This window comes from Doryrhamphus excisus, linkage group LG3 (assembly GCF_037039965.1).
Source record: "Doryrhamphus excisus strain RoL-2023G ecotype Guam linkage group LG3, RoL_Dexc_Guam_v1.1, whole genome shotgun sequence".
NCBI lineage: Eukaryota > Metazoa > Chordata > Actinopteri > Syngnathiformes > Syngnathidae > Doryrhamphus > Doryrhamphus excisus.
This window is the reverse complement of record NC_136359.1, coordinates 11,333,840-11,358,308: the sequence shown is the minus strand read 5'-3', so window position 1 is coordinate 11,358,308 and position 24,469 is coordinate 11,333,840. Positions and strand designations below refer to the sequence as shown.

General features: G+C 40.6%; 1 protein-coding gene across 1 annotated transcript; it reads right to left on the bottom strand.

Moving 5' to 3' along the window:
- Positions 1–1,596: 1,596 nt before the first annotated feature.
- On the bottom strand, positions 1,597–23,835 carry LOC131128679 (tricarboxylate transport protein B, mitochondrial). Its single transcript, XM_058071764.2, has 9 exons — positions 23,270–23,835; positions 12,847–12,954; positions 10,787–10,886; positions 5,046–5,184; positions 4,876–4,960; positions 4,672–4,776; positions 4,165–4,280; positions 3,999–4,072; positions 1,597–2,916 (listed from the first exon to the last, which is right to left on the bottom strand). The coding sequence occupies exons 1-9, from the start codon at positions 23,379–23,381 to the stop codon at positions 2,802–2,804; spliced, it is 954 nt and encodes a 317-aa protein (XP_057927747.2). The 5' UTR covers positions 23,382–23,835; the 3' UTR covers positions 1,597–2,801.
- Positions 23,836–24,469: the final 634 nt, after the last annotated feature.

Below are 24,469 nucleotides of genomic sequence, written 5' to 3'. Positions count from 1 at the left end.
AAATATAAACTTTTCTCCTTTAGTCAAATAGTCACCTAGCTAAAGCTGCAGAACCAAGCCTTCTGGCAAAGATGGCCAAAAGAATGAAATATACTGAGTATGGTGCAAAATTATGCAGCAGCAGAAGTTGTATTAATGGCAACAAGTATTTGATTTATTATTAGACACTGCGCTGCTCACGAAAGTGTGCTGGCCACAGCCCATTGGCGTGGGGTAGTGTGCCTGGTCTACGTAATTAGAGCCCATTATATCTAAAACTGTTGGTCTTACATAAAAATGCACACATTTTATTGCATTCAATGTTTAAAAAAATGTGTATGGCTCTCACAGATACACATTTTAAAATATCTGGCCTTCATGGCTCTCTTAGCCAAAAAGGTTCCCGACCCCTGGTCTACAGGGTCTTCTACAAACGGACATGCCATGGTTCAAAAAACAATGCGACACACAGCACACCTTGAAGAAAAACGACCAAACTGGCTTTAAACACGCGCGACAATGAATGAATCACACCGTGTGTAGCGTAAGAGGGCGGAGACAGAAAGAAACTCGAGGTTAATTGAAGAAAACCCGGTCCCGACCAGGTTATGTTCACAGAGTCTGTTGCCATAGTAACTGACACCGAGGTTAAGTTACCTCTCTCTGTGAAACAGGCTGGAGTTACTCCTCTGTCTCTGGTTTGACTTACCTCCCTTTGTGAAACGGAAAACTCAGAGTTTCCCTCATTTCAGGGTTAACATACTCAGAGTTTTCACTAAACCTGCTTCATGAGACGGGGCCCAGGGCTCTAATAATATTAAAAACTGAATTTTGAAGGTTATTTTCTATGCTCTATGCTAAAAAATATTAAATTTCTTAAAACTGAATACTATATTGTGGAAATTCATTTATAACAGTCAGGTCTGGAACCAATTAACCGCTATAAATGAAGCACAACTGTGTTTCCCAAATAAAAACACAGGCTACTTTTGCATCTGTAGCCCACACTAAGCTACTCTGAAGCCCCAAAAGTCAATTCCTGACCAGTCTTTCAGGTCCCGCAGGGAACACATCTATAGTAACGCACATGAGCACAAGTCTTATTTATATCTTAAGTGGCTTACTTACTCTTATTTTGTATACTATATTGGGTATTGCATGCGTAAAGTTGACTATAGGGGTGTTATTTCATGTCCAGATGTCTCTAATAATGCAAAAAAGGACTTTAACTGCTTCTGAAAACAATATAAAAGCAAAGTGAGTCACCAACATGAAAAGTGAAGCAGAAATTGGACCAAACATCTGAGAGCCAAAAACAAATGATGATGATGATAATAATGATGATAGGATGAATGGAGGCTGGTGGACCACCTCATAAAGTCTCATTGTGCATGGAGACGAGCGCTCTCTCATCACTGGGTGTGTGCCAGCGTCAGATAATCGTGCCACTGTTTGATGCCGCTAAGGATGAGGCCTCTGGTAACAGCTTGTCAAAGGTTTGTCAAAGTAATCAGTCTTTTGTTATTCTATTGGACATAACTCCATTTCTTTCTTCAGAAACCAAACCTAGAAGTTCACTAGGTGCAAAATAACAAATCAGTATACTTTTAAGTTGTCAAACGCTCATTTTTAATGAGTTACAACTCCTCCTTGTACCATTACACAGTGCACCAAAGACAAAGACTAGCCCCACAGGCTTCAAGGACGCACATTAACCTGACGTTTATACATATTTTCTCTGGCCAAATGGAAAAACATAAAATGCATACTATGTATTGCATACTCAGAGTCATGTTTCACAGTGTTGGAAAAAGAAGATACTTATTTTTTTTTTTTAAGTATGGTCATCAGGAATGTTAAATAAGCCATGTTACTCAAATCATCAGTAAAAAGGCACAAGTGAAATATTTTAAGTAAGCTGTCAAGGAAGCATGGCACTAAAAGAGCCTGTTCACATGAGAATGAGTAAACGTTTTAAATTAATACATTATTGGAATTTCAGCCATAATGTAGCATTTTTTTCATCCTAAATTGTCATGATTTCGTAAAAAAAAAATAAAATAAACACAAGCAATAATTTCAAAAATTAATGTAAACAAAAGACAGATAAAACAAGCCAAAGTTGAAAAGCACTTTGAGGTCTGCGTTGGCTCCCACAGTCACTTCAAATACAGCAATTGGATATATTCTATATATATTTTTTCAAACATATTTTAACACCATCCAGACTGATTTAAGGTGACACAACAGCAATAATTATTTTCTTAAAAACCTATGGATACACAACATTCGCCTGTCAATAAATACTCCATAAACTACAGGTTTGACATTTGGCACAAGAATAAAATACTTTACTATAAAAGTATCATGCTGGGAAATCAAATCTGCACTGTATGAAAAAAAATTCTTAAATCGTTCTGTTAAAGGCTTCGTTTATGGATGCGACTGTAGTTTGTATAATTAAAGGAATGAATATTCATTGCAAAAAGGAACGACTGACATAGTAAATCACAATTTGAATTTATCAGGCTATGAACTGAGTAGAGCTAAAATTCTTTATCGTGTAAAAAGGTAATCAATTTGAAGATTCCAGGTGATTTCAGTACATAAATCAAATTATGTAACTAATTAAATTGCCCGTGTAAGCTGTCTAACGTTGCACATACGTCATCTGGCCGCATGAGGGCGACAGATTGCCATTTTTGTTACTACATGTTGAACATTCTCTCTCTCTCAGCCGCAGCACCTTAGCTTTATGACAATAAAATAGAATAAGTCTACTACACTCAAGCAAAAGAAGCAGGAAGCAGCCATCCAGCAGCTCACTCCGTCTTCCAGACTCGGTTGAGGACTTTAACCACTTCCTCATAGATGATGAATACTATGGCCACATCCAGGCATACACGACCCAGGCGAGGAATGGTCCCCTTATAGAAACTAGAGATGGACATAAAGGGAAGAAGAAGTTCATAGTTAATAATGCTCACTGTTGACTTACACTGACAGAGACTGTAATGACCCAATGTCCGTGAACGTATCTCGCTATTCACTTGCATGCCAAGTTTATGGGTGACTTGGTCAAGCTTGAGAGGGAGGGAAGGACATCGAGTGTGGATTTAATGTGTTGTCCGTCCGACACACAGCTACATAAAGCAAAAGGTCACATTGTGTTGCATGGGGAGATTCTGCCCACAATGAAGACCACCAGGTACAGAATGGAAGCATGTTTTAATGCCAAGTTTGACCTCTGGACCAAACCCGGGAAGAGGGCTGGTAAACAGAAGAAATGGGCCTGCAAATGAGCGTTGAATCAGCCATTTTTCCACTTCTCGTCCAAGCCCATGTGCAAATGCTCTTCAACATGTACTGAAAATATTTACACACATTTTTTTTTTTTTCAAATAATTTTGGAATATGTGGATCAAAGTGATCAGAAAACTTGTTTTGTTCTGGCACACTGTGTTATTTTGCACTACATCAAATTCAAACTGCACTTTAATGTCTTTTCATCAAAGAGCCTGTTTGCAACTGGCTCAAAATGACAGCGCCAACGCTTAGGAAAGACTCCTGGGCATGGCGTACATGCTCAAAGCAGAAAGAGTTCGGGATATAATACTTGCTTGTAGCAGCTCGGAATGTTAGCGGCTTCTAGGCAGCTTCAAAGATGTTGCAAACAGTTGTTTTACATTCATAATGTAGATAAATACATGTGATTGGTGACATGAATATGATTTTTGAGAACTTTACGTTAAAAAATTATGCCAATATGGGTCGCCGCTTGTCATTGAAGGGTGATGGTGGGAATTGCAGCCAAACCAGTTGAGAAACACCGGTGTAAAAAACCCGTTTCTGGTGTTTTGGTTGCTTTATTTAGCTAGATAAACAAAGCCATGTATACCTCAGAGTGCCCAATAAGTGTGTAGTGTATGAATAACATTTTAAAGACATTGAGATTGTTGTCCAGGAACAACATTCAACAATAACAAATTTATTCTGAGTAAAAACAAGACATCACTCACGCTGCCAAGCCCTCATAACGCAGGATCTTTACAGCACAGTCCAGTGTGCTCTTATACTTATGTGCTTCCAGACCCTAAGGAGGACAAAAAACTCTTTTTATTGCATGACCCTGTCAAGGTTAATCAATGCACACAATCAACATCAATATGATAGGCAAAGCTGTACCTGCATCCTGGTCTTGATGACGTCTAGAGGGGTGTTACCAAACACACTAGCTGCTCCAGCTATGGCTCCAAACACTCCGGTCACCAAAGGATTGATATATTTGTTGGGGTTATCACCTAGTGAGAGAGGGACAAAACACACTATGAAGTCATAATAACTTATAAGTATGTCAACACTAACTCTAAAGGAGTTAAAACAGGAGCTAAACAGGTATGAGGATGCAGTAAAATGTGTAAAACGCTTAAAAAACAACAGTTTTTTCAAGTACAATACAACAATACATTATTGAGAAATGCAGCGAAATGTTGAGATGACACTAATCTGATAGCCTGTAGCATCCCCAACAAAAACATGGAGTAAGCACAGAGGCAATTAACATAGGATCATCATTTGTCCCCTGGGAGGTGCCATCAATTTAACGACATTTTTCAAACCTTGTAAGCTAATGTTAATAATTAGTTCCTACAGTGACAGCGTAAACACAATCTGGAAGACTAGTGTGCTCACCTTTGTACCAGTTTTTCAGCGAGGTCATCACAAAGAAGCGAATGGCCTGGTTTGACCCTTGTTTGAGCACAGTGGCCGTGAGACCTTGGTATGTACCTCTCAAACCTGTTCTGGCAGAAAAGAAGAGGTAAATGTAGCACTATTTAAAAAGCTGCAGTACCGTGCTTGGCCAGTAGAGGTCAGCCTCAATGTTCCTGAATATACCTTGAGCTCTAACTATCTCTCTGACTCCGTGATAGAATCCTCTGTATTTGGGGTTTGCTGAAGTCTGGTCATGGATGAATTTAACCTTAGGAGATGATTTAAAAAAAATGTTGAATAGGAAATAGTCCAAATGCTAGTTCAGGTGTTAATAAGGTTGACTTGTCACACACCTTAACAGTTTCCATGGGACAAACTACCAGCACGGCCTCCATCACCCCAGCTCCAAGACCGCAGAGGAGACCCCGGGTGCTGTCCAGTCGGCCTGACTCATCCTTGGCATGGTTACTGAGGAACTCAAACACTCCAAACCTGAGCAGAAACATTTTTTCAGAAAATTTCAGAAATACATACACTTATATAAAAATATAAGTGTATGTATTTCTGAAATAGCTGGATCCCCAGTCATTTATGATGAAGCATTCATGGTTATGCATGTTTTTGAATTTTTATTTCATTTTCTACCGCTCATCCTCACAAGGGTTTTGGAGCCTACAAAGGATGCTAAAGTCATCACACAGGAACTTAACACTCAAATCCATCCATCCATTTTTTATGCCACTTATCCTCACGAGGGTCATGGGCATGTTGGAACCTATCCCAGCTGTCTTCGGGCGAGAGGCGGGGTACACCCTGGACTGGTCGCCAGCCAATCACAGGGCACATATAGACAAACAACCATTCACACTCACATTCATACCTATGGACAATTTGGAGTCACCAATTAACCTAGCATGTTTTTGGAATGTGGGAGGAAACCGGAGTACCCGGAAAAAACCCAGAAAACATGCAAACCCCGCTCATCCTCACAAGGGTTTTGGAGCCTACAAAGGATGCTAAAATCATCACACAGGAACTTAACACTCAAATCCATCCATCCATTTTTTATGCCACTTATCCTCACGAAGGTCACGGGCATGCTGGAGCCTATCTCAGCTGTCTTCGGGCGAGAGGCGGGGTACACCCTGGACTGGTCGCCAGCCAATCGAACTCGGGTCTCCTAGCTGTGTGGCCCGAAAACACGTCTCATTTGCCAGAATTAAATAATTTATAAATACACAATAATTGCTGTGTGACGAGATGATACACCAGATTGGGTCCAATGAGAACAAAGCATTTAATGTCTGATTCAGTCCTTTATTTTTTACCGGGACATCCAAAAAGTAGTGCTTTAGGATATAGAAAACACTTCATGGAATGAATGATAAACCATAAAACTTCTGTTACACAGAATAAAACAAAAGAAGCAAGGAACAATGCAAATGCTTTCAAAAGAGAAAGTGCTGGAAGCTCTGCACGGACGTCATAAAAGACGCTACAAATGAATAACTGGTGAGGGATAAGCGAAGGCTTCCACGGAAGGATAGACAAGTCAGTGCAATCAAACATTGTTTTGCCAGCGTGTCCTTCAGAAAGTTATTTATAGATGTGATGCTGCCCAGTAAATCTATCAAAAAGATACGAGGGAGGACAGACGAATGCTTTCTACCAGTCTACTAAACATGTTTACGTGCCACACGAATAACTTGAAATCTTTCGTTTTTAACTCCATCTGCTTCTATATTGCAAGATTTTCCTCTGCTCATTAACTCGCCACAGCTGTTCCGCTGTCACACCCGACCACGTTTGGATCCCAAAAGGTACATCTTTCCGCACACGGGGCTCAAAATTACACTGCATCTCTGGAAACGACACTACTCATTAATTTGGACAGCCAAGTTGCTCTAAAGCTGCCAGTTTGACTTCCAGATGTCCACCACCGATGGAAATGGACCAAACTTCCTGGTTTAGAACATGACCCCATGTCCTGGATGACAGTCTGAACAGCAGAGCACTGAGCAATCTTCATTAAAGGTCGGCTGCTGGATGAAAGGACTTGAAGGAAATATAATAAGAAATATAGTCACAATGTTAAAAGGTTACATATTCTATTATATAGTTTCAGGGGGTGCCATAATACTGTATTGTTAGTGTGTTGATCAAAATCTGTCTTTGATGCTGGAATTCAGACAGGAAGTGGCGTTGGGGGTTCAGAGTTGAGTTTCATCTTGCTGTGGATTACGGGCGCAACAATAGCCTCTGCTTTTAGGGGGATTTTTCTGACGGTTAATAATAATTCACTTGAAACATTGCAATAAAAGCTGTGCTAGTGGGCTTCAGTGTTCTCAGGTTAGCCTATTAGCTTCACGGAAGAAAAACATTTTCAAACATATAGTTTCCACTGAAGCTGTCAGATGATGGATTTTAAGACGTGTAGCAAAGCTAAGGCTGGGTGATATGGACCAAAACTCATATCCCAGACATATTTAGTATGTTGATATTTTTCCACAAACTGAGTTTAAACAAAAGTCTAAGCCAAATATCACGCAGAGTTTTATTACAATTTTAAGGATCTTTTAGAAAAATAGCCGTTGAAATAAATCATCTTTTTAAAAATAAATATAGATAAGTTAAATACAGGCGGCACGGCGGTCGAGTGGTTAGCGCAGACCTCACAACTAGGAGACCAGGGTTCAATTCAACCCTCGGCCATCTCTGTGTGCATGTTCTCCCCGTGCATGCGTGGGTTTTCTCCGGGTACTCCGGTTTCCTCCCACATTCCAAAAACATGCTAGGTTAATTGGCGACTCCAAATTGTCCATAGGTATGAATGTGAGTGTGAATGGTTGTTTGTCTATATGTGCCCTGTGATTGGCTGGCGACCAGTCCAGGGTGTACCCCGCCTCTCGCCCAAAGAAAGCTGGGATAGGCTCCAGCACCCCCGCGACCCTCGTGAGGAAAAGCGGTAGAAAATGAATGAATGAATGAAGTTAAATACAATGTTCAATCTACATTGCAATTAGCTGCACTCACTCTGTAGCCGGGTTAGCGCCGTTAGCGCTTCCATTTCACATTCCCCATTACGACAGACAGTAAACATGGTTGATAGCGTCTTTATACAGCAACCTTTATATGGCCTCCATATCTCCGCTGGGATATCTGATCTTTCATCGTAACGAAGGGGTGCTCAAAGCTAACAGCTGCTACCAAGCATAAACAATGGAGAAAGCGGCAAGCTCCAAACGTTACAAGATGAACACCCATAGCTGCACACTTACTTAAGGAGTCGGTATGGCACAAAAACAACAAGAAAGTAATAAATAAAGCACTATTAGACACTAAAAACGCCACAGAAGATATACGGAGCTGCTGTAATTAGCTTGCACTTGGCGAGTGCCATCTTCAAACATGAGACCTCTGCATCCAATCCAGCCTATATCAGTATGAAGCTTAAGCTAAGCTTTTTTTTTTATATATATCATGCTTCAAATAATTATTAGTATTTTAAAATATATCAATATATCATGAAGCCCTAAGCAAGGCCTTTTCTATTCAAATGAAGTAATGGGCGGCCACATATTACATTGGGCTGCTTGATTTAGCCAGGCGGGGGTCACACACACACACACACACAGTTGTACCTAATTTAAGTAAAGGAGGCCGGGGAGAGCAATCGCGACGTGAATGAAATGTTGAGGGGAAGAAAGGGTCAGCAGCCCTTTGCCTGTCTTTATGATGACCCAGTAGGACACTGTTCGGCACATGATGGCGTGCAAGCAATCAGCTAATGGGATGGGGGAGAAAGAAAGGGGGTGGTGAGAGGCGAGGAGGCGAGCAGAGTAAAGTGATGGGGACATGGATGGAAGGCAAAAAGTCATTATAAAAAAACGACTTCATGGAAAATCGCCAATATTTTATTCCTTTGGAAGAGAACTCAGATAAAACAGTAGAAAACATTTTTATATGTATGTACTCTTATTGATGTAGTCGTTTTGCAGTGTAAGTTTACTATTAATCATAATTCTATGTGTTAACCATACTGATGTAAAAGGTTCCTTTAAGTTAAGTTAACATTACATGGGAATTAAAGCAGTGTATTTTTCTTGAGGCACTTAAACCATACACATTTGTCAAGTACCTAGCATCAGCTGCTCACCATAAGACTGATTGATATTAAGATTAGATGAAGCCATGTTGTTACTTGATGAGCATGCAGCAACTTGAGTATAGATATACAGCAGGGGTCTCAAACTCAATTTACCTGGGGGCCACCGGAGCTAGGTTCTGGGTGAAGCCGGGCCGCATCAGGTTTTATTAATTTATTAAAAACTAGAAAAAAAAAATAAATAAAAAAATCTTCAATGCTTTTGCTTCTGCTATACCCTACACTTTTTTAGTACTTTGGTTCCGGTTTTCCACACCAAAATATCTGATAAAACATTCCACTGTTCTCAAATATCTTACATTTTTATTTTTCTATACACAAAAAAGATAAAAAAAATAAATAAACAAATTAAGAATAAAGACAATAAATCAATCAATCAGTAATAAATAAGTAAAATAATAATAAAACAGCCAATAAGAAAAACGTAAGAAACCACATACAGTTGGTAGAGAAATTATTTTTTTCAGATTCAAATGTACAGTATTAACAGTTATTTAACCTTTAACATGAACATGAATGAAACGTAATAATTTTACCCAATTAGCAAGTTAGCATCGTACTCAGTTCCATCTGGGAGCAGCGTCGTAACTTTAACAACATGTTTCATGAGATGCTTTATCTTGACGTGTATTTTCCGTTTTATTCCAAATAATTTCCTGCATTTATTTGTACCCAGCGTCATAAGCCTTTAGCTTCATTGCTAATCCAAAGCAAAACAGGGCGGTGTAACAGGGTAGGGTAACAGTATGGGTGGGGCAAAATGTGTCCGGTGTGCACACAGCTTTAAGCTGTCATTTCAACATTAAACTTTAGTAACAAGGTGGGGGCCTCAAACTAGCGTCTCGCCACAAGGCCACGAGTTTGAGACCCCTGATATACAGACATCCCTTCTTTATCGCAGTTAACACCCCAGTTTTTCAATGAAAATGATTGCATCCAAATGTTAGTGACTGAGTTTCTGTAAAGAATGGATAGTGGTTGTTTTAGAGTTGGTACACTATAGTCAGATTCCAGCCTTGAAATCCTTTAATGATTTTTATTATGTGTGTAGGCGGTTTATTGGTTCATAGAACACAGGCACAGACGATGAACAACGTGTCTCCTTCCTTCTTTCAATAAGTACAGAACACAGTTTAATACCTTTTAAACCTTAAATGCATGTAGTAACAATAAAACAAAATATCACCACCGTGGTGTAAAACTCATCTTGGTTTCTACGTACGTAGACAAGCACACGCATACACACACACACTGACAAATCCTCCAAGACCGTGGCCCACTGAGAGACCCTGCCTGGGTTTGAGTGGCATCTTTGCTCCGCCTGACTGGACCTGTCTTTCCATCACACAGGCAAGCATATACACACATATGTTGTTGAGCCACCACACACACACACACACACACACACACACACAGATATGCCTACAGACTAGAGAAAATGACACGAAATTAAACCCGAATGAGAATAAAACCCTGTCTTGTGTGCATGTGTGTGCTTACATTTGACAGGTTGTAAATGTCACTGCTGTGAGAGAACAACAACATCATCACTCTCAACAGTGGCATGGCATTTCTGCTTTGCATTGTGGGTAATGGACTAGAATAATTGGAGTGTGTGAGTTAGTGGTTCCAGGTAGACATCAGCAAGGCAGAGTCTCTGTGTTCTTTATGTGTTAAAAAGCCTAAAATATTTAACTTTCTACTCACTATTCTCACTCACACACTAATAAAGACGCAACATATGCAAACAGGAGCTATTGTGTGACCTTTGTGTTAATAAATATCACTTTTACGATAAGAGGAAGTGAATGTAATAAACTGCACCATCCATTTACCCAGTGGTTAGCTAACATCCGCCAGCTGTTACTCCTCATATACTAGATCTAGCTAATGAAATCCTGTTTTCAGTGACCGCCTCCTTTCACATACCTCACTGCTGATTTAGGAATGGATCCATAGAGCAACGAGCTGAGGCCTCGGTAGAGTCCTTTGACGCCGTGACCCTGTACAGTCTGCCTCACGCAATCACCTGCAACACACAAGTCACCATTTTAGTGCAACCGAACAGTGTCATGTGAAATAGGACGACATTTCTGCAGTGGAGGAGACTCGTTACTTCACAATTACTTTATCGATGAGTGTGTTAGTAAAGAGAAGTAGCCTATTGACACTTGCGGCGATTAAATTGTTTATCTGTCTCAACAAGAAAAACTCTCATACGAGAGAGCAGAAAAAGCAGCAGCTGTCAGGAGCGCTCATTAGCATGCTCCCCGAGACTCAGCCAACATCAACAGATCCTGGGTGTGTGTATGTTTTTCAGGTGACAAAAACATTCACAGTCTGCCCAGTATACCTAACGCAGCAGAGGATGATGGGTAATTAGATAATGAGTTCCTATGAGGCAGGGCGAGTAGTGATGACAACATTTTATATTAGTGTTTCAAGTTTGAATTTAGGGCTTCACGGCGGACATGTGGTTAGCACGCAGGCCTCACAGCTAGGAGACCCGAGTTCGATTCCACCCTCGGCCATCTCTGTGTGGAGTTTGCATGTTCTCCCCGTGCATGTGTGGGTTTTCTCCGGGTACTCCGGTTTCCTCCCACATTCCAAAAACATGCTAGGTTAATTGGCGACTCCAAATTGTCCATAGGTATGAATGTGAGTGTGAATGGTTGTTTGTCTATATGTGACCTGTGATTGGCTGGCGACCATTCCAGGGTGTACCCAGCCTCTCGCCCGAAGACAGCTGGGATAGGCTCCAGCACCCCCCGCAACCCTCGTGAGGATAAACAGTGGAAAATTAATGAATGAATGAAAAGTTTTAATTTAAACAGCAATAACAATAAATGCCAAAAGACTTCTAAATTCAAGTTAAAAAATAAAAACAGTTGGTTATTTGTTCATTATGTGAATCACAACTTACACATTTTGATGAGTATTGTGGTTATTTTTGTACGAGAATTAAATTGTAAAAAATCTGACTTATTTTGACCACAACTTAAGGAGACACTCAAACAACAACAAAGAGACAGACAGCCATCCCACATAGCCTTGGTTCTGCTTGAGGTTTATCCCCTAGAGGGAGTTTTTCCTTGCCTCTGTCACCAAGTGCTTGCTCATGTAGGGTTCAGTTGGTGAGGAGCATGGTCCGAGCCGAGTCCCATGTATTACCGTAAGTACCTTGAGATCGCAGTTAATTGGTTCCAGACCCGACCGTGATTAGTGAATTTCCATGAAATAAAAACTGAATATATTTGTTGTCACAGCATAGCACATCTGCTTATGAGTTTCGACATGTTTTTTTTTTATTTACTATATTAGAGTCCTGTAGACATGAAACAACACCCCTACAGTCATCTTGACACTCCTATTATTGGATACGAGATCGCTGCAGGCTATGGATGTAAGCATAACATGCTAGCAAGCTAACTACTTAGCCTCTAGTTTATTATAAACATAAGTGGGGAAAACAAAGTGGGAAAGAAGGACAAAGTAAGAAGACCAAATATGACCACTTCCACACAAAATGGGAGGAGGTGCCTACCAGAGTACGCCCATTCAGCCAGTGACTTCACTGTGACGTCACATTAAGCAGTCACTCTGAAACACAGCGTTCAGAGCCATCCCAAACTTCTTTCAGGGCTAACTTTCAAATGCGCAAAACCTCATTATCTGAAACTTTGGCATCATTTTACATTAGAATACAACATTCTATCAACATTAATAGGTCAGAAAAGTGGAAAAAGCATAATAATAGGTCCCCTTTAATGTTTTCCAACACACTTTAAATAAATAAAAGCAAGTTAGACTCTTCTTGCACTACCTGATGTCAAATGAGGTAGTTTCCTATTATTTTTAATTCAAGTTGCATCGTAAAAGACTGAGACGTCCCATGCTCAAGCACTGTTTTAATCACACAAAATGCGAACATGTTCAGTATAAAAACCTACAAATAACATTAACAAGTCAATCCCATATAAAACACCCACCTATTCCTCTGTATTTAGGAGGGTTGGCTTTCTCGTCCAGCTGTAGTTGGGTCTTCACATACTCGGTGGGGAAGGTGATGCAAATCTCAATTCCGCCTGCAATACCACCTGCAAATACAAGAAACAAATGAAACTATTTTAATGAAATGTATCAATACTATCGGAAACATCGGTCATTCAGCCTGTAGCCTATCTGAGCTACAGTCTGTATGCTTCAGTGGCCTGTCCCTGAATGACAACAAGGTGCCATTACGTCATGGATCATTACAGCCACTCTGAAAATTACTTTCCCTCCATAAACATTGAAAGCTGCGCTGGCGAGTGAGGGACAGGAACAAGCTGGGAGAAGATGAATCAGACTCAAAACCAAACCACATGTTGTCAGAGGAGTCGCAAAAATTTACAGGTGAAATCAGGAATTCTCATGTTCACTGTCTGGAAAAATAGCAAAGTTGAAGCTTGTGAAAATACAAAAATGAAGGAAAGGAGTTTAAACTGAAGCCAGCCACTTTGGCATAGATTCAGGGAGGCTGCCCGAAATTGTACTGCCTAATGCACAATACCGATGAGTCACAGGGGCAGTAAGGAGGATACAGAGAAGGCTGACATTAATTAAATCATGTAGCCTGCTGGGAGGGGCTCCATTACACAGGCCAAGACCCTCCATTAACTCAATGACACACACACACACAAAAGCACACTGTAACACTCACACATTATCTGCCTACAAACACACAAGCAGACACAACATCCAACGGGGGAAACAAGAAAATAAAAATGCTTAAATGCCATAAATGCCAACACAGAAGTGGATTCCAAGTGGGAAATGTTTGCTGGAATTAACGGCCCTTCAAAACCTGGAGTATAATAATCTGAAAAGAAATACGATAGGAAAATGAGCACTACCTTCTTTTTATCCACAGCCAAACATACCTGATCACATTTACTCAGCATGCTGTTACTTCTAGCAGGCCATCTGTCAGGGGGTGGGGGCAAATGTAATTGATGGGAAATCAATAAAGCTTTTACTTCAATCTAATAAAGAGCTGGTTCTGGTCTTTTTTGTTTTTTTGCAGTTTCGCCTTTTTTTCTATACAGGAGCAGGAGCCTACCCCAGCTGATCTATGGCACCCTGGACAGTCAAGCACAGAGCAATTGTGAAGAGGCCATTGACTGGGCCATCCATCCATCCATACATCAAATTTCTATGCTGCTGATCCTGACTCGGATCGCGGGTATGCTGGGGCCTATCCCAGCTGACACCCTGGACTGGGCATCAAGTGAATTTCTGACAAGTAGAATTCAGTACAAAATTAATAAATTGAATATTTTCAAAGTTTGTGTCATTTTTACGATCTCCTAAATAAAAATGTTAACATTATTGGAGCCCTCTAGACATGACATAACACCCCTATAGTGACCTTTACATTTGTATTACCCAACATAGTGGATATAATCAATGAAAACAAGACATACAGTCATGGAAACATTTCAGTTTCTTGTTCATTTTAACGCCTGGCACAGCTAAAGGTACCTTTATTTGGACAAATATAATGATGACAACAAAAATATCTCACATGAGTTTCATTTTCTACTATGCTATAGCTATGCTATATGCTATAGCTAATGCTATAATGCTACAGCTAATGCTATAATGCTGTAGCTATTGATGTAAGAACTTTTGGTTATTATCAAGAAAACCATGCAAGTTGCTGGATGTCAGCACTTAAATTAAACTCTATAGAGCTATATTTGTCCAAACAAATGTACCTTTAGTTGTAACAGGCATTAAAATGTATCAATAAATTGAAGAAACAACGGTGGTCTCATCATTTTTTTCCCATGACTGTATTAGACATAGTAAATAAGACAACATAATCTGAATTGTTCGTGGTTCCCAGTGTAACAGCCACCTTTCCTAACAGACATCAACACAAAAACTCAAGTGAAACCACAATGTACAAAAATCCTCAGCAACTGCCATCCAAAGCTGCTGTTTGCAGCGGCGTAGAGGAGCTGCAAGCATTATATCCCGCCCTCCTCCTGGCCTGACTACACCTCATTAATAAACACACATGCAACAAAAGAATAATATTATGTTAGAAAGCCATTGTTGGAAAAGCATCCATCACTCACTGGTTCAACAGGAATATATCATATGGTTCTAAAGCCTTTTGTTCTCAAAGACCTCTTTTGTCATGATTGACAGCCTGAACGGTAGTCGTTACCTATGTTATGTTGGTAACATATACTAGCTGTTGGTGGTGTTCTTATATTTTTTCCTTGTGTAATTTTGATCTGGTGACATACAGCAGCTTTAAGTAATGCAACCACTTCTGCTACCGTGCGTCATACAGCAGGTCAGCCCATCAAGGGTTAACTGAAGTCACATGAGCTTCACAACACGCCATACCAGTCGTGATGATCTGTGCTAATCGGGTCGCTGCGCCTCGAGGAAGAGGAAACAATCAACCTCATTCATGAGTCTACAGTACAAGAGAACCGACTAGCAGCCAATCAGAACCACATGATGATAAATCTTCAGACTCTAAAACAGCCTATGAGGATCACAAGGACAATACATCTTTGCTTTGTCTGGTCCATTTTTGCAGCCATTCCCACCGTCTCACACACTTAACCACATATTAGAGATGACTCCAGTGGAATGGCCAAACGTGGGTTACATGTTGTGCCAAATGGCCATTAATCTTTATCGTGCCGCACCAATCCCATCCTCCATCCTCATTCCCCTAGCGGCTCGTCTCACACGGTCATAAAATCGATGCATCAACATAGATCCTTGACACTTGCTATTACACAGGAAAGAAATGGAAATGGCATTGGATTGATATTCGGAGCAAAGAGGCAGTGGCTTGTCAGAGTCACTGGAAATTTGCTGGGGAGGCTCTTAAGATGGAAAATGGGAAAACACGCTTGCCATCTCTGTAGACACAACATCCAAGCCATCTTGATCAATGTCAAAATAACAAAATGTTTAGCCTTGTTGAACCAAAACCACATTTTTACTGAGCAAGTATGGTTCGGTCAGGTTTTTTATTGCATTTCTAAAAAGGTAGAGAATCTCTAATTATATGAACTGTCCCAATTGTTTTCTATCCCAACTTTCCAAAGTTAAAAAAAGTATTTGTTTTGTTGAACCAAAACTCCATTTCCACCAGGTATGATTATTTGGTTCCGTTTGGTACCCATTTTATTGTGTTTCCATCCATCCATCCATGGATCAATCCAGGCCAATTGAGAAACACAGTCTCTCCAAGGTGTCCAGGGTCTTCTGAGGCCTCCTACCAGTCGGACTTGGCCTCAACACCTGTTCCAAATGCTCTATGAGCTTAGCTTTTTAAAGTCCAATGAAAAACTATTATTATTGTCCAAAAACCAGCTTCCACCAAGCAGCATAGCTCTGCTCATAATAGGTCCCCTTTAAAGGAGACCTATTATGTAGATCTTCCAGAATCTGCACCTATTCCCGCTGTATATCTTGGATTTTGTGCTTTCCATAAAAACAGTCTGTTTTAATTTAAAGTATTCCACCCACAGCACGCTTACATGCAAGCCCACTACGCTGTGGTTGGTCACACTCCCAAGTGCTCAGGAGGACTTCCGGATAGCTGCCGAATTGATAAACGGTATAGGAGCTGATAATAAATGGCGATTTATCTTTTTAAAATGTCCGCATTTAACATACAGCACATATGTGTTGGATCCTGAATCCGATCTGGAAGTAGAGACGGGTCAGTCCAAAGTTTCTCAAGAAAAGTGGTTACTTCAGGACGTCTATAAATGGTAAGCAGCTTTAGCATTTTAGCATTTTCTACAACATCGGTAATGTGGTCAAAAATAAAGCAAAGACTGAAGTTGATATTAACAACAGGCTTTTTCACCTGTACAGTATCACACCTGTTACAGCAAAGTCTCGTTATATCGATATCGGTTATAACAAATTACGATACTATTTTCATTTCCCGGCAAATTTCTAGTCTTTTATGATATAATTAGTTCCGTTAGTACGATACCCGGTTATTATGATAATCCGGTTACTACGATGCCCTTTTCATCTCCCGCCAGCCAATTTGGTTTGCTTATATCGATACAAAAGCAGCTTAAATCAATCTTTGCTTAAGGATTTCAATACCAAAAAAGAACACGGCGAACGGCTGCTTCCAGTCAGCTTTATTTTTCACACTTCCACCACCAGAGCGCAGTACACACACCGATTCCCGCACTTCCTGGTTCACAGGTCATGCTCAACCCGCCCCACATAGCTGGCCAAACACATGCCTGCAAGAGAAGAACCAAATGACATAGCATACACACCTATTCCAACAAAGACACAAGCGTACAAATACATGTATTTAATTGTGTTGTATTCAGATATCTTTTTATCGCTTACAATAATCACTGTTTTTCATATGTACATGCTGGCGTTTGTGGCATGTGTTTGGCCAGCTCTGTGGGGCGGGTTGAGCATGACCTGTGAACCAGGAAGTGCGGGAATCGGTGTGTGTGCTGTGCTCTGGTGGTGGAAGTGTGAAAAATAAAGTTGACTGGAAGCAGCCGTTCGCCGTGTTCTTTTTTGGTATTGAAATCCTTAAGCAAAGATTGATTTAAGCTGCTCGACATTGTTCTATACTATAGAACAATGTCGAGTGCATTATTGGCCACTTTTAATGCAGTTCGGCGCAGGATCGGATATATGGATAGTCCGGTTATATCGGTATTTTTTCCGACTCCCGAGAATATCGATATAACGAGACTTTACTGTAACTGGAATATTTTGTGCATGTTTACTGTTTTTTCTAACATGGATGTTCCAGAGAGGCCAGGTGAGCACACAAACAACCAGCTGATGGGGAGGAACAGTTCCTTAGCATCCCTTTTACCTGTGTCTATGGTTCTAATGAGCATTCGACACAGCTGGTCTAGTAACGTCCTGTTGGAAAATCCATGTGACATTCTATCAAGTGTAAGTATGGCAGCTCTATTAGCCAGCAGGCAATACAATTAAAATACAAACAATGAATAATGCACAGCCATCATCATCATGTATGCTTGTGTGTTTGTGCCAGCCAATTAATAAGTCGCACAATTAATTAATTATTTATCAAATGATGTTCATTTTAAACTCTCGGGGGGGGGGGGGGTGATAAAAGAAAATGTGATTATGTTCATATTTCCTGATGAAAAATAAAGCCAGAGGAGTCACGTATGCTTCAAACAGGAAGCGTCCTATAAATAGACCTGTACAATACAGTATTTACGGTCATGAAGATGATGAAAAGAATTATTCATTTCGGTGTGGCCTTTACGGCTGCCTCTGTCCTGCTAGCCAACACTCCCTGATGGCTCACTGATTCTTCTTAATGAGGAGTCCCACACAGATGATTCATTTTACATGACAACTGTTTCAACAAACGACAGGTTGCAGCATACATGTTGCATTTCACATGACGGGGACTATTAATTTTAGCTGGTTTGGTCGATGAGAAGTGACGCGTTATGATACCAAAAGCTTTATTTATCACTTCGGCGAGCATCCAACACTGTGGACACAGCTGTTATGGAGTGTCATGACAAGGAAGTCATTTTATGTGAGTTTATGCATGCATATATCATTCACGATTTAACTGCAATGAATTAAACATTTAATCATGGATAATTTTAACACTTAGGCCACTCATTGAAGTCCTGTTAACCCCAGAAAATATATATATTTAAAAATGTGTGATTTCAATAGGATTCCATATTATTAATTTTTGGAGTTATGGCATAGAAAACCTGTTTACGATGTTCTAGCTTTATGATGAAATACCATTCATATAGTCACCTTTACATTTGTATTCCCCAATCTAGTAGATATAATCAGAGACATATTAGACATAAATATGATAACATAGACTCACACAGACTACTTCCTGTGGTGGCTATTGTCTCATCAATGTATTGTAATGGAGGCTTCAAATGGCTTAACAGCCAATAAAGTGGACATAATAAAAGTAAAGCCATTTAACTCTTGTTTATGTGTGTCACTGTAAATGCGTGGACCTAAGTGGTAGAGGCCAGGAAGTGACGTCATAGGTTCAAAGCTGAGTTTGAGCTTGTCATGTGTTATGGCCCCAACAGTAGCCCTTGCTATTGTTATGATTATTATGTTGTCATTATTGTGCCTATTGTCATATAATTCGCTTCCGGCCCTTGTCTCACCGAACACCGACATCCCCCCAAAAAATCCTGATAGTGTGAGGGCATGCTACATCATGAACCATGATCTAGCGAGGATTCATTTTTTACATTGCGCCTTTTTGCTGTACTTATGCCATTTTTGCAGGGTGTTTTTTGGTTTGGTTTCTACAAATTGCTGTTGACAAATGAACTAAATAAATGAAATAAATGAACCAAAAACTAGCAAGCTAGGCTCCCATTTTACTATTGTGACGAGCTGTTAGGCGGTTGAGCTTGAGGTGAATGCACCGAGTGACGAAAGGAACTGAGGAAATAAGCGCACACTTTGACAAGCCCTCTGAGCCCGAGAGGAGACAACCACTCAGAAAGACTCTCTGTTTTGCCTGAGGGTGAAGAAAGCAAAAGAATGGCAAAAAAAAAAAACGGCATTTCAAAAAAAACGTTATGGTTGACATATAAATGTATTAAAAAAAAACAAGCAAGATGAAAAAGGTTGTAAATGGAACAACAAATGCAAAGTCCATTTCTCTCCCTCAGGCCTCACATGGATAAAACCCGCCCTCGTTCCGTTTCCCAACTTCAGCCATCAGCAGTGTGAGAGGAGCTGGACTAGCCAATGGGATTGGAGAGAGCTTTGGAAACTGTCTATGTACTGTATGTGGGCTGTAGTGCATTAAGCTTTGACCTTCTACTTCTTTGCTTTGTCTACTTAGAGCCCTCTAGCATGCACCCATGCACAGGGTCCTCTCCTTTCATACAGAGAACGCTAAGCATCATACAGCGAGAGGTGATGCACAGTCATTCTTCTTAACCTAAATTGTGTTGTTTTTTTTCTCCACTCAATATCTTTGGCAGGGAGGCCGGAGGACTTGCGACAGCCACAGTGCAATGCTGCTGTCATTGCAAAACTGGACGGGCAGGCTGGAAAAGAGCTTCAACGAGGGTAGGGAAGAGGGTGCGACATGGGGCCTCCAGCCAGTCATTCAGGCTGCTGAGGACTGACTGGGTGAGGGGGAAGGGATGTGAGGGGACGGATTCCCAACATAGTGACAGAGAGAATAGCATCAAACAATAGGGGTGAATTCCATAGAAAAAAATATGTGGAATCTTGTTGGTTTCCACCTCACCAGACATTAGGTACACTTGCACAATACTTTTTGGAGGCATTAAATTTATGCAAAAGATACTTTTAAAAGATACTTTTAAATGATGTTAATGAGCGGAAGCCTCAGGTTCGAATCTCCACTTGTAAGCATCATCGGTATTCGTCAGGAAGGGCATCTGGAATTTAAAGGACTCGAGCCAAAATCAGTATGCGGATCAAAAAGATCCACTGTGGCAACTCCGTAATCAGGAAAAAGCCGAAAGAAACAAACATGTCCCTAGAGTCTGTTTAGCCCAAAACGTGAGGAAACTATCATCCCCATCACACGGTTGCTCCACTTTTGACTGAAAAGAGGCGCTTAAAAACTATGTGTTTCTATGTCAATATGAAGGACGTGAACATAATACTAGATACGAGCTAGATAAGCCTGTCCGGCATATGCCCAAAACTTCAAAGCAAACAGTTTGGTTGAAAAAAAAACAGGCTTCACTACACATCTTAAAATATACACAGAATAGCCTGAAACTCTGCCAACTATCAGCCAGTCAGCTCCAGAAATGTAAGTTTGATAATTTCGTTTTTCTTCAGCCTACGTTAGCTCGTGTTAGTATGTGATTGTAATAACAGCTCTAGCTTTTAGCTCGATGGCTAGCGCTGATTGCATGGGTAACCACTGTTACACAAGTGCAGAGTTACCATGTATGCTCTGCGTAAGAAGTGGATAGAGTGCATAATAGCACTTCTTGGAGCCAGGCAGCAGGAGATTAGCATTAAAGCTACAGACACACAAAATGCCATGCCAAGTAGGGCTTTCAAAGACAACTTTTAAGTGTCTAAATTCCCCTATCAAGGCTAGATTTTGGAAAACTAACTTATTTATAATTGTTTAACACTAAGCATATTATTGTGGTTGCAATTTGCACCATACTGCATTCATTCATTCATTTTTTTACTGCTTATCCTCACGAGGGTCGCAAGCCTGCTGGGGCCTATCCCAGCGGTCTTCGGGCGAGAGGCATTGTCCACCCTGGACTGGTTGCCAGCCAATCACAGGGCACATATAGACAAACAACCATTCACACTCACATTCATACCTATGGACAATTTGGAGTCACCAATTAACCTAGCATGTTTTTGGAATGTGGGAGGAAACCCACGCATGCACGGGGAGAACATGCAAACTCCGCACAGAGATGCCAGAGGGTGGAATCAAAGTCTGGTCTCCTAGCTGTGAGGCCTGCGTGCTAACCACTTCACCACCATGTAGCCCCGTACTGAGTTGTTAAACAAAATATTACATACACAAGTTACTGTATGATAGAAAGATGTGTTGTCTTGTCCACAATTCCCATTATATTTTCAATGATCGGTAAACAGTGTAACTGCTGTATGCACACACACACACTGCAAAAATCAAGTGACAGCCTGTTCCGACTGCATTAGAAACCCCGCTGAAGGCGCCACTCCAATCATCTGGAAGTGCTGATCAACAACATAACAGCAGCAGGTCACAGGAATGACAACACAATGGAGAAAGAACAGTGCATCCAGGAAAACAGATAATAAAATAAACAAGGCTTTACTGTTTGTGTTAAAACAGTCATTAGTCTTAGCAGTCAGTCTCTCGCTCTCACACACACAGTAAATCCCAACAAGTTGCTTTTAGAGTGTTTCTAAATTTCTCAGCAGGTGGCGTTTACTGAGAGGTATTGCTCCAATGCATCACTATAACAGCATTAAATAGCACAGTGCACCACAATTGATATTTTATATAAATTACATTTATAGGTTAGGTTAGGTTCAGACAGGATGTCTGCAAGCCTGAAAAGCCTGCTTGTCCAGCTTCAGCACAGAATCAAATGGTCACGGTCATGACTAATAAACATATTATCTTTACAGGACACATTACATTTTTTGTTACAACCATGGTACATTGGCACATGTGATGACCTTACAAGGGAAAAACAATCCTATAGGTCGGGAAGCTGCACACCCAAATGCACACCTACAAGAAGGGCTGCTGCATTGACAAATCTTTCCACTGCAGGACAAACATGTTTTTGCGCCTGCATGATTTGAAATACTATTGGCAAACTGATCATTATCTGTACTGTACAAACTGAACTCGAAACCGAAACCAGCAAAATGTAACAAAACGGAGAGCAGTGAAGCATACAAGCATATTCATGTGACAAATTCATACATAAAGGTCTTATATTCAAACGTCCTCCCTGCCTCTTACGCTCCCTCCCTTCAGGGAGACCCACCCCAGTATTTGAGTAGCACTGCAATGTAAATTCATCTTGATATGAATACTTAGTATCACAAACAAAACCCAACCTCTCACAAAAGTAAATGCTACCCTCACAGTCCAGCAACCATTTTTATTGCAGTACATTTTACTCAAGGATACAGCTTTTATAGCAGTATAGATTTATTATCCACTGAAAAAGACTGAACACACACCCACCATTGTCTAAACATCTGGCAACATAATTGTATCTTGCCTACAGTCAAGCATGGTGGTGGTAGTGTCATGGTCTGGGGCTGCATGAGTGCTGAGGCTCATTGAGGCAAATCCAACATGGTAATGACCCCAAACCTCCTTGTGATGATGATGATAGTGTGGCCAAGTATGTCTCCAGACCCCAGAACTGAACCCAACTGAGCACTGGTGTGGCATCCTCAAAGAACTCAACATGACACTCCACCAGTGATGTCATCATGGAAGAGTGGAAGAGGATGCTAGTGACAACCTGTGCAGCTTTGGTGAATAACACTGACAGTGCAAGATAACAATGACCTCACACTATATATTGGCTGTTTATGTTCACTGGTCTACTCATTTGTGTGAGCCATTTAGACTATAAAAGTGGGAAGGAATATATACAGGCTGTACACAGATTACTCTAAGTAATATCCACGTTTCACTTCTATAGCATTGTCCCTTGGAGAAGATATACTGTAATAAAAACGGTTGCTGAAATGTGACACACTTTTGTGATTTAATAGACTACTAAGAATACTTGACTAATATTGGTTTCAACCTAACAAACACGCAAAGTAAGTAAAAGAAAAGTTATCAAACTGTCATACATTTTGTGTCACTTCACGTACCTGCAAGAATGGCTTTTCCCGGATGGGTTAACTTCGACTTCCCTGCGGGCGCCGCCGCCGCCAGACATCTCGGTGTGGGGAATGGGCTTCGAAATGTTTCTTTTCTTTCCATTTGTGCCACAAAAAAGGCAATCAAAGAGCAGAAAATGTATTTCCTTTTAACCGTTCTAACACGTACGCGCACGGCTGTCTTACACACCCTCCCCGACTCTCAGGTGGACCTACACGGACTTGCGTTGCGTCTCTTGTGTAGACAGTATACACGCGTGGACTGCCGTGCAAATAACTTGTGGTCCTTCTAGTCTACAGCCCATAACTGCCATGTGTCACCATGGCGACGAGCGAATCTCGGCTTTTAAAGAGATGTGGTGGAAGCAACCCTGAAGTACGGAAGTAAGGGAAAAGGTCTTGGAGGATGGTAGATGTCACCTAAGAAGAAGGGAAGGGCGCTTTTATGTAGGAGACGGAGGAGGGCGGGGCCCAAGACTTCCGAGTCTCTTCTGTTTGGATTGCCGTTTGGACAAAAACAACCATTCCGCCGTTAAAGTTTGTTTTCATCCCATTAGAGTTGCCTAAAAGAGTTAATAACTGTTTCTCCACGGCGCGACCCCGCCCTTCACAATAAAACCTCACTTCGCACGAGCACTGAAACCACCACTCAGAAGCCCCATTTTTGAAACGTGTAACCACCACCAAAATGCAAAACAACTTTCTGGTTCTACTAAATTATTCAGGCTCAACTAATTTTAAAAATGCCATAAAAGAGCGATGTTGATTAGTGCCACCACGGAGGTTATGGCTTTATTTTTGTATATTTATATGACTACAATTTCCGGTGTTCAACTTCCTGTTTACGTTTTAGAAACTATCGACATAGATTATATTCATTCGCTTTACGGCAATTAAGATAATTAAACACTCTCTGGTGGTATTTTTTTTTTAAGAAATATGGTTTATTTTAATTTTAATTTACATTTTAATCCAGTTACTTTTATTTTCACTTGAGCAGATTTTTTTATTGAATTGTACTGGCCTATACTTTTAGCATGTAAAACCCATGTATATGTTTGAAGTTGATCATGATCCTGGCTGAATACAGTAACATAGCAACTGTAATTAATAACACTCATGTTTAAATACTGTATTGGCAATCATGATGATAATCAAAATATTACAGCTCAGTATTGCAGTTCTACATCT

Excerpts from the sequence above, each read along its gene's own strand:
- LOC131128679 (XM_058071764.2), bottom strand. The coding sequence starts at position 23,381 with ATGGAAAGAAAAGAAACATTTCGAAGCCCATTCCCCACACCGAGATGT. Across the intron at positions 10,887-12,846 it reads TCCTAAATACAGAGGAATAG|GTGATTGCGTGAGGCAGACT; the intron begins GTGGGTGTTTTA and ends TGTGTGTTGCAG. Across the intron at positions 5,185-10,786 it reads ATTCCTAAATCAGCAGTGAG|GTTTGGAGTGTTTGAGTTCC; the intron begins GTATGTGAAAGG and ends GTTTCTGCTCAG.